This window comes from Tenrec ecaudatus, chromosome 5 (genome assembly GCF_050624435.1).
Source record: "Tenrec ecaudatus isolate mTenEca1 chromosome 5, mTenEca1.hap1, whole genome shotgun sequence".
NCBI lineage: Eukaryota > Metazoa > Chordata > Mammalia > Afrosoricida > Tenrecidae > Tenrec > Tenrec ecaudatus.
In genome coordinates this window covers 37,982,055-37,993,551 of record NC_134534.1, presented here as the reverse complement: position 1 = coordinate 37,993,551, position 11,497 = coordinate 37,982,055, and the positions used below count along the sequence as shown (strand labels likewise).

The window sequence follows — 11,497 nt, the reverse complement described above, 5'->3', positions numbered from 1 at the left end:
AATGGACATCCCAGTTCTTATTAAGACAAGCTATGCACAAACAGGCCGTGATACATTAGTATTTACATTTATTTAATGTATGCAACTTACACACTCATTATTGAACACAATTGGAATGCAAACAACACATATACAAATGCCCTAAGAAGCATTATCCAATGAAGTAACTGGCACTAGTGTTATCAGCGTGTTCCTGGACCCGGGTGAGGCAAAGTGATGGAAGAAGCCTGCAGCCCCATGGCATTTCCCTCTTTCTCAAAAGAAAATGCTCAGTAGCACCAGAATAGCAATACTCAGAAAAAACAAACACAGGATGGAACAGTTTCACTGCTATCTATCGTTGAAGTTATCCTGCTTTCAGTAAATTACACAAGGGCGCGTCTCAAGAGTTTGTGAGGAAAAAAAACGCCATTATCTTTAAATTCCAATTTTCCATGGACTTTTTGAAGCCCCTTCCGGGCGGGGCGTGAACAGGCAGGCAGTATTTTGGCCAACTTCTTATGTCTGCTGAACACCTGCCACAAACAGAAATAAAAGAAAAGAAACCCAACGGCCCGAGGGCCCCGCCTCTTGCGCTGAGCTCGGCAGCATGCTCCTGACCTTGCGTTTGGCGCAGACACGCATGCATTTAGAAACGGAGGTTATGTCAAGTTATTCACAAAAGCCTGAGTGTGTCTTTGGTAGGCTAATACTTTTTCAGCACTATTAGTAATCACATTCATGTTCATAGATTTCTTAGTTTTCTAAATAACCCATGGTGGCTAGAGAGGACAGAGCGGTGAATGGTACAGCAGAGTCCTCAGGTGACTAGGTCCTTACAGCCCAGTCTGCCACAAAGGCACGGAGAATCCAGTGGGGTGCAAACTCCCCTCATGAAAGGCGGCTTGCTTTTTAATACTTAGAAAGGGCTGGGATTTTATTTTGCAGCGAGATATATCTTATTTGTTGCTGTCAGTATACTTATTTACCTACCATTACATTTCTCTTCTAAGATGGCATCAACAATACACAAGATATACAGAGTACCAGGTTTCTATTTTAAAGTTGTGCAATAACTGCCACAGTCTTGCTCAAAGTATCTAAGTCTCCAAATGGTAGCAAATGGGCTGCGTTAAGGTTTCTTTATCCACATTGCATATTAAGGGAAAAAAAGAAAGAAATTTATGCCCAGTTATGAAGAAAACACGTTCCAAGGAGTAGACTCCACCGAAAGCAGCCTGCAAGGCTCTGCTAGCCAGTATCCTTTAGTGGTCTCAATAAAATGTCACTGACCACTGATCCCTAAGCGTCAAGTTTTCTTTACAAGAATGTTATCGAATTGCATTAGTATTTTATACTGATTATAAATTAAGCCTCATTTCTATCTAAGTACACACGTAGGTGCTTCCAGCAGTGTTTTATGGCAAACGCACAAGACCTGCCTCACTCTCTCAGAGAACCTGTCCTTATAATAATGCACTTTTAAAGCCTTCATCACAGGGTTTGGTAACTAAGATCCACATGACAGACAATGCTTTGCTGAACACATAAAATATATCTGCTTTCTGATTAGGAACCCGGGCTCTTGCTGGTAACTTGAAAACTTAAGTCACAGGTAGTTCAACCAGCTTCCCACAAGGTCGCTCAGTGGCGAGTGTTTTGCAGCATTTAGAGGCCTAAATCTCAGTCTGAATTGCAACTTTCAACTCCAGTGTCTGTTGTGGATGATTGTTATTGGTTTCTTTTAGGGAGTCAGCATAATATAAGTCAGCACGGGGCCCCAATCCACTGTGAGCAGTGTGTTCGTCGGCAGTGGGATCCGCGGGCGGAACTTCGGAACATGGAGCCATCTTGGGGAGCACAGCAATGCTACACTGATGGGGGGAGTTTTCCAGACGGTCGTGTTCGACTTCCGGAAGGCTGCTCACAGGAGCGAAGCGGGCGTGGTAGTCACCGGAGCCGTGGCTGCACGAGGCCTTCATGCTCTCCAGGTCACAGCAGCTGAGTTCGGAGAAGTGGCTTGAGTGCGAATCTGCAACCGAAGGCATGCTGTCGCTGAGGGACGGCGCCTCACACTCACTGGAGTTCGTGCTCTGCTGTTCCAGCAGCTGTGCGTCCATGTCCTCTCTGCTCTCATTGATCTTCATGTTACCCTTTTTCCTCAATTTGCCACTTTTTGATTTTTTCCCTGTTGTTGCTTCTTTGGGCCACTTGGTGGCACTGGGTTTACCGTCAGGCAGAGCACTTGAAGAGCCAGTCTGACTTCGGGCAGCACTGCCATCATCCGCGCCACTGCTCCCACTGTGGGGTCTGAATTTGGATGGCTTTGACTCGATATCGACCTGCACCTCCACACTGTTGCCCTCCCTGCAACACAAGAGTGACAGCTTTCAGGGTCATTCTGGACTTCTGTATTTTTACTCAGATGACAGTAAAGGAAGAAGGAGTTTTGTGTGAAAAATTCACAAAGACTAAAGAAAAACTATCAGAAATCATCATGCATAATACATTCAATTAAAAAATGTAATTGAAATGAAAGGGCTTTATAGTGTTTCAATTTTCACAAACTAATATAGCTGTAGTCCTGGTAACTAAAATTTTTTAAATGAACAGCTTTAAAAACCAAACCCACAGTCCATTTCAATGTGACCCTACGCACAGTTTCCAAGGCTGTCCACACTCATGGGAACAGATGGCCCTCTCTCTCGCCCAGCTGTGGAACGGCTGGGCTGCTGAGCTTGAAGCGCTGACCTTGCTGGTCGCTAGCAGTCAGTCCACCAGTGACCCCAACAGCGACACCCAGGGCTGCTGGGCTGGAATTCACAGACAGGCCATCAGAAGTGCCCTTGAAAAATGTGGAACTCACTGGTTCCGTACGCCCACACCACTTCCATCGAAAAGGGCCTCTGTGTCCAGCAGCCGCCCCACCCTTCTTCCTGGGAACGCACTCATCTACTTTCGGTCTCTATGCATATTTCAAATAAGGAGTATGACGCAATGTGTGGTGTGTCGAGACTGACTTCTTTCTTTGCACGTGTTTCAAGGCCCATCCGTGTGGTTATGATGCCTCACTTGAAGGGGGCAGCAGGGGAGGCTGATTTCTTCTAAAATTTACATCATCACTAAGTGAATGCTCTGCTATGCCTGGGCAACACTGGAAGAACGTCACAAAACACCCCATCTCAATATTTAAAATCATTACATATTAAAGTGTTGCACAAGATTTGACCATCTTTTAACATAATTTCACACCATCTTCTTCTTCTAGAAAGCTTAATAGTATCCATTACTTAGTGGCGACTTCATCTATTAACAGGGATAGCTCTTTTTAAATTGCTAGAAGATTCTCGTAACTTTAAGCCACTCTCTCTTTCCTTACTTTTCCAGTGGGACGTAGGAATTCAGAATAGATCCTGCCATTGCTTTGGTGCTGGCATTGTCGCTGACTGTCCCCAGGCTGACTGTGCCCGACTCGCCACTCAGACTGTGCTGCTCCTTCTGCACGTCTGCTTGTACTTCCAACCTGCAGGAGGGAGGGACACCGGAAGTGAGGCCAGCGCCGTCTCAGCACTCGGCACACAGTAGATTTCAAACCATTTTGCTAAGGATTTTCATAATGAGAAGCCATTTTCAAAAGAACTATACACATTTCTCACAGGACTGAGCTGGTTTGATTATTCAAATTTGACTACAGCACAATGAACAAGATAAGGTATACAAAGAGAATGGGGAAAATTGGCTTTCTGTCAAAGTAAGGTATTAGCGGAATAACACATACATACACACAAAGGATAAAAACAAGCTCTATTATCCTCATGCAGGATGTAGCTGGCATTTTCCACGCTGTGTTTTCGTGCAAAAGTTAAAATCACAGAGACACATTATCAACCAAGGTACATGCCTCAATGTACCTTGGCATCAGTGTTAATAAAGAACATTCGATTCTTTATATGTGATAGTAACAGCACAGTATCTACAGAAAAGAATGTGTTCAAATGCAAAATACTTAAAAGATATTCAGTGTTCTCATGTAAAAATTAAGTAAAAACTAAAAATTACCAAAAAAAGTAAAGAATAGAGCGCCACGGAATAGAAGAAACAAGGGAAGATAAAGTGTGCCAATCCCTGCAGCCTCTCTTCTCTAGCTGGCTGCTGGGAAAGCCTTTGGAAGACTGCAGTAACCGTGGGGACTTAGAAGCACCCAGGGAGCCTATTCTGGGCCCCGTTCTTGCATGCTCAGATGCCCCTGTCCTCGGTGAACATCTCCTCTCTTCCTCTACCTGTGGCCACCTCCCGAGGAGGTGAAACACTGCCTTTCCATGTCCCCCAAAGCAGCAATTTTCTAATAGGACGATTCCCGTCCCGCCTTAGTAAGGTTCCAGGTCACCGTTTGGATGCTCCTTCTAGTGAATGAGTGGAAGCGGACAGAGGGTAAATACCTACCTGTTGAAACAGCTCACCATGGCGCTCCCCGACAGGCTCCCTGTGATACTGGCTCCAGCAAGAGCCATGGTGCTAGCCGTCTCACTCAAGTTGTCTCGAATGGCTCCAATCCGATCCATGTGACTTCCACTTGCACTCAAACTGCCGGTCAGACCACCAACGCTGCCCTCTCCTATGCTAGGGTTGTGTCTCGCTTCCGCTACTGAAGTTGTGTCTAAATGAAAATATTTTAGAAAATTAATTATGATTATTAATATCCAAGTCTTACATTCCTCTGTGATCGTGGGCTGGACATGTTATTATAAAGTATAAAACATACACAGGAAAAGAAGAGATGTTTGGAGTCAGGGTAAGAGTAAGGAGACAGGAAGGTGGACAGAGGATGGGAGGGAGAGGGGGAACCAATTACAAGGATCTATATATAACCCCCTCCCTGGGGAACGGACACAGAAAAGTGGGTGAAGGGAGATGTCGGACAGTGTAAGATATGACAAAATAATAAATTATCAAGGGTTCATGAGGGGGAGGGGAAAAATGAGGAGCTGATGCCAGGGACTTAGGTGGAAAGCAAATGTTTTGAAAATGATGAGGGCAACGAATGTACAAATGTGCTTTACACAATGGATGTATGTATGGATTGTGATAAGAGTTGTAATGAGCCCCAATAAACCAAATTTAAAAAAAAGAATAAGGAGAAATATCTTAGCAAGTAGTGATGGGCCAGGAGCAGCCCTGGAATTTAAATGGTCACACGTTTTAAAAAAACAATTCAGAAGAATGAACTTGGTTGGTGATGGATTTAGCTTACTCTTACAGAAAATAATCCTTCAGTTTTTAATAATGGTCATTTAAAGAGAATATCAGTTTCCAGGTCAGGTCACTAATATTGGGTCAAAGATGACTTCCAGATATATCTCACAGTCTTAATCATCAAGAAGCGACTACAAGATCTGATAACACTATATTCCAATATTATACTTTTCACATACTTTGAAATGAGGGATTCACGAATTAACCCCAATATTTGAGTTCTACCCTCTATACCCAACAATGGTCTAAGTACTAAAGACACAGTGAACCAAGAAACACCTTGTCCTAAAGAAGCAAATATTCTAGTTGGGGAGGAAGGAAACCAAGCAGGGAGAGTAAGAAACAAGATCATACTGTGATAAATTCTATGTGTCTATGAAGAGAGGATAGTATAGGGGAATAAGAAGGCCTCCCTGTGAAGGTAACATTTGAGCAGAGACTCAAAGGAAGTGTAAAGATAGGAAACTATTCAGCGGAAGAGCATTCCCGGCAGAGCGCACAAGGATAAATGCCTAGCTGGGGGAGAGCACTTGGCATCTTCCGACACATCAGGGCGGGGCGGTATAGAAAAAGAACGTGGCCAAAGAGGAGCTTCGAGATAAAGAGTTGGGAACCGAGAACTTGTGGGCCTTAGAAGGCCTTTGGATCTTGTTCCCAAGTACCACCCTCTCCACTAATCCCCATACGATCAGAAGCCACCAGAAAGATTTTGAGTATAGGCAAGATATGATTTAACTGCACTGTGGAGTACATCTCCAGGAAGCAGATGCTGGGAAGGTGAACATACAATTAGGAGGCTACTCTCCTATGCAAAGACAGGCTGGGAGCCTGGATTAAGGGAAGACTAGTGGAGAGGGAGAGAGAAATGGTGGGGTTGCGAATCAATAGTGAAGGAAGGGTAAACAGAACTTTCTGATACATCAGAGGCAGGTTATGAAGGGGAAAGAATGTTGGCTATACCATGGACTGCTACCAGGGGCAACTCTATCTGAGACTGTAACAGCCCGAATGGTCCTCCGAAGCAAGGATGGTCAGGTTTCATCTCGTGCACATCAGACATGCAATCCAGCAAGCAGAACCAGGCTAGCCAGAGGTCCCCAGAAAGGAGGAAGACCCTTTAGGAGATGGACTGCCACATGGCTGCCACCACGGTTCAACCACAGCAATGACGATGGAGCGGGCACACCAGTGAGGTCTCCTTCTGCCGCACTAATAAGGTCAGTACGAGCCAGAACCAACCCACTGATGGCACGTAACAACACATTCTATGAACCACATGCTTCTATATATTTTAATTACGGATTTATAATGTTTTATGTAAAATTTGAGTATATGAAAAGGATATGATTTCTAAGTTATATCATGCTCATTGGTGAAATACTCCATCCTCTTTCTTCTTCCATATACCTCTTTCCTCAGTGGCTCATTTTACTGAAGTAATTCTTTTTTTTTTTTAATCATTTTATTGGGGGCTCATACAACTCGTATCACAATCCATGTAGCCATCCATTATGTCAAGCATATTTGTACATTTGTTGCCATCATCATTCTCAAAACATTTGCTTTCTACTTGAGCCCTCGGTATCAGCTCCTCTTTTGTTCTCCTCCTTCACGAACTCTTGACAATTTATAAATTATTATTATTTTTTTATGTCTTACTGTCCGATGTCTCCCTTCACCCACTTTTCTGTTGTTTGGGAGCGGGTATGTGGGTATATGTAGATTCTTGTAATTGGTTACCCCTTTCTACTCCCCTGCCTTTCCTCCACCCTCCCAGAATCACCACTGGTCCTGAAGGGCTCATCTGTCCTGGATTCTCTGTGTTTCCAGTTCCTATCTATACCAGTGTATATTCTAGTCTAGCCGGAGTTGTAAGGTAGAAGTGAGATCACGAGAGTGGGGGTGGGGAGAGGAAGCATTTAAGAAGTAATTCTTGATGAACATTACTAGACCTAGTAAGTGGAGAATGGAAACTGACTTCCATATCACCTATAGCTATAAAATGAATTTTCATTAAAGGACTCACCTATAGCTGTGTTAGTTCCACCAACATTTATATCATTTTCATCATCAAATTCAATCCTGACTCCTTTTCCATTTCCTGCTGAGACTCCACAACCTCCACTTCGACAGAGAGAAATTGGAACAACGCCATAGACGTAAGCTAGCATAATAGGTACACCAATACCTAAAGAGAAATTCAATGGGTTACTACAGACGACAACTTAAGGTACAGAAGCGTGCATTTTAAAAGGTCTTTCCAGGAGAACACACATAAGGCAGAACATGCTAGTGTTCTGGAAATTTGGCTAGAACGGCTGCCAAATGAGAGATTTAGCCCAATGTTAAGGGGACGTAAGCCTATTAAAAGCTCCCAGTCTTACAGAGTGCACGTACGTGCACGTACAACGTAAACTCACATAGCTAAGTCCTAGGGCTCTGAATATAGTGGGGTGCAGCATCAGTCACTAACAATTTATCAGCTACCCTGGGCTCCAGAGTCTAGAATATTTTTAGCAAATAAAATTACTGAATGAGAGGCTTTTCTTAAATTGTTCTTAAATTTTAAAAAGTACCTCTCTCATCGTCAACAGTAAGACAATGCTCTGATGGAAGACCCCTTCTTCACGTGATTTCAGTGCTGAGGTGTGAGGTCACTAACAATGTGAGGATGTGCTTACCTACAGTTACTGCAGCTACGACAGGGGACACGATCACAGACAAAGTCACCCCACCTGCGATGGCCAAATTCCGTCTGTGCTTTGAAACATCCTTGCCTTCATATCGATTGTGAATCTGGAATAAGAAATGGAAGGATTGAGAAAATGTATTATTCAGTGGAGTTTGTGCAACAGACTTGTATTTGCTAGCTGGAAGCCTACAGAGATCTTTTACATAATTTCCCAGTTGCGTTTCCTAATTCAAGCTAAACCTTCTATTGTTCTTAAATCATATTTTCAAATTATTGGCTTATTAATAACTTGCTTGGATAATTGATTTAGATCAATCTCTTAGTGCAACTTCTTTTCCTTATTACTTGAAAAAAATCATTTTATTGGGGGCTCTTACAGTTCTTATAACAACCCATACATCAATTGTATCAAGTACATTTGTATATATGTTGCCATCCATCATCATTTTTCAAAACATGTTCTTTTTACTTGAACCCTTGGTATCAGCTCCCTCCACCCCCAAGAACCCTTTATAAATTAGAAATTATTGTTGTTTTCTGTCTTACTACTTTTGAAACATTTTCTATTATAAAGGTCCAACTTTTAGGTATTTTATCAACTTAATAGGCTTTCCTATTTCTTGGTCTGGAAACTTAAATACCACTGAAAATACTGATTCATTGGCAACCAGTTTACTGACTTACAACCTTATGGGTTCATATATTGTAAAAAGGAGACTAGAAATTATACTTAAAACTTGAACAGTGAGATAGTCTTTCCTCTATAAATTATTTGTGGGACTGCAGAGTACATTTGTCTCTCTCATGAACTTGTCTAAGTCACTGAATTAACAGCTCTATTTCAGCAAAGCTTTGCTTGGGATAACTACATATAAAATTGCTATAGTCAGCTCTGTTTGAAACTTTCAAAAACTTTAGTTACTTTGACTCTGAAATATTTAGCTTGTAAATATCTGTTATTAAAATAAAATGAAACAAAATAGTATGTATTAATTTTCTAGTTATAAAAAATTATTTACAATGAATATTGTTACACAATGGGCAATGAGAAGGCAGTTGATTGATCTCATCCTGAAGGAGGCCCCAAGCCTGAACAAGAAGGAAAGGAAAGAGTGGAAAGGAGAGGCTCCGACTCACATTTTCTACCGTCTCTAGCAATCAGACCACAAAGCGGCTGTCTCCGGAGCTGGCTCCCCCTCCTGCCCAAATAGCTAGAGTGCAAGGCCCCGAGGGGTCTGACACGGGACTCCTGCGTCTGGATTAGAATCCCAGCCCTGCTTCCCTCTGCGCAACTGGAAAGAGTTGCATAAGCATGTCCGAGCCCTAATATTCTAACACAAAACTACACTAAAATATCTATCTTGAAAGGCTGCCGTGCGATTACAACTAGCCTACTACACTATGAGGATTCAATAAACATGAACTCTTTTCATATTAAATTTTTAATTTCAATCTTATTCATTATTCAGCTCAGGTAGAGGATTGTGATTAGCTCATTTCTATAGTCATTTTCAAATTCTGAGATTCTGTTAATTTAGATACCAGCAGATTTATTAGCCACATTATATATTTTCTCGTAAAACTTTTGAAAAGTATTTACTTAGTTGTACTAATTAATAAATATTGGTGTTGGACCTTCATAAGCCAGTTGGAATCTATAAAACATATTTCCTAAAGGTTGGAATCTGGGTGAGAAAAGAAAAAAGTTGTGAACTTAAATTGGAAACAATTAAACCCTCTGCCAACAAGTCTGTTTCAACTCGTGGCAATTCAGCATGCTCCACAGTAAGTCTGCACCGCTGGTCTTGTGGGCAAGCAGCCCAATGCCTGACCCATCAGACTACCAGGGCTCCATGGGAACAACGAAGGAACCAGGTAATTTTTCTTTGCTACGGGCATGTGTTATTAAGTTATTAACTTAAATTATAAATGTTTGACTTGAGGAGGATAAGCCCATGAGAAAAATGTTATGTATGTATTCCCCAATACTTAATATTCAAAGCTGGTTCATGATGAATACAATAACATTTACAGATTCAGATCATTGCAAAGCAAGTCTGTTTTTTATGTACATACATGAGCTAACAAAACATTAAAAATTTATTATAAAACACATTGTCTATAATTTGTTCTGCCAAGCATGAAAAAGAAGATAACTTATATTAAAGAAATTAAAATAACCTTTGTCTTAAAACAACAACAAAAACAAATGCACTAACATGAACAGGGATGTTCCCAACACATGTCAATAAGAAAAAATGTCTTTAACATCCATGGACAAGAAGATAAGAATTGAGACTTTTCATGTTTTCAAAATATTCTCTGTGCTACAAAGTTGAGAAATTTTCCAATGCATTGTGAAATGAGAAAGACCAAAACAAAACAGTTCTCCTAAGCATGAAAAAGAAATCCAAAGAGTTAAAATGAAACAGTTAAAATTAAAAGCACAAAGAAAAACTAAACCAGACCTAAATCATGGATCCTACAGAAAAAACTCAATTCACTGCCATCGACTCAGTTCTGACCCATAGCAAACCCATAGGACAGGATAGACTGCCTCTGTGGATCTCTGAGACAGATGATAAAAGCAGAAATCATCTTTCTCCCAAGGACTGGGTGGTGGTTTTGAACTGCTGACCTTGTGGTCAGCAACCCAGTGCATACAAATATACCAAACAGGGTCTGGATTCTACAGAGATGCCCCTTCAGACTGAGAGAAGAAAGACCACGAACCAACGAGTGCCATATCCTACCTTCCGGCCCACATACACGGGAATGCCGATAATCATCGCAGGGATAGCAATGCCAGCGATCAGAGCAATTCCGACAGGAGCGCCAACAAGGGTTCCCAGTTGCCACAGTATTTTCTTCTTTCGACTCCAAGGTTTCTTTCCCCAAAAAGTACATCCTGATGGACTAGTAGTGGGGAGAAAAATGTTAGTGTAAAGAAACTGTTGAAAAGCATCATAACGAATCACACAGTACCTCATCAAGAAAGATGTTCATACTTAAAAGTGAGACTCTGCTTTCTTTAAATCCTTAGATGATTAAAAGTCCCCCCAGTTAAGGTAAGGACTACCATGAACTATATTAAAGGGATACTGACAACTGGGATTCATGTTAAAAATATATCCCTAGTTTTCCCTTACTCTTAAATCTTGGTAGGTTTTACAAAGCACATTAATGTGAATATGAACTTGGAATGTGCGAAGTATGACTCTTGGGAGTCATCCAAAATGACATGGAACACATGAAGATAAAAACGCTAGGCATTAGTGAGCTGAAATGGATTGGTGTTGACCATCTGGAATCAGAAAATCAAAAGCACATGGAATGCCACCATTAAGAAGGATGACGTTCCATGCATTATCAAAAAAAAAAAAAGCACATTAATGCAAAACTTATTTTAGGCATATACTTAACTGTTTGCCCTTCCCTTTACACCCCAATCAACTCACTTAGTAGCTTAAGTGATGAGACTTCCACTTGAGAAAACCAAGTGGAACTGTCCCCTACCATCTGATATTAAATACTGGCTTTATCACATAACAACAAAAAGTTAATACTTTTTAA

At 41.5% G+C, this 11,497-nt stretch overlaps 1 protein-coding gene across 1 annotated transcript in view; it reads right to left on the bottom strand.

Annotated features, from left to right (window-relative positions):
* Positions 1-397: 397 nt before the first annotated feature.
* Positions 398-11,497, bottom strand: part of RNF19A (ring finger protein 19A, RBR E3 ubiquitin protein ligase) — a 38,754-nt gene continuing 27,654 nt past the window's right edge. The window contains exons 5-10 of the mRNA XM_075549436.1: positions 10,678-10,840; positions 7,914-8,028; positions 7,259-7,420; positions 4,423-4,636; positions 3,359-3,502; positions 398-2,346 (exon numbers count right to left, since the gene is read on the bottom strand). Of these exons, the coding sequence (XP_075405551.1) occupies positions 1,656-2,346; positions 3,359-3,502; positions 4,423-4,636; positions 7,259-7,420; positions 7,914-8,028; positions 10,678-10,840 (1,489 nt within the window). The 3' untranslated portion in view covers positions 398-1,655. The remainder of the gene's footprint in view (positions 2,347-3,358; positions 3,503-4,422; positions 4,637-7,258; positions 7,421-7,913; positions 8,029-10,677; positions 10,841-11,497) is intronic.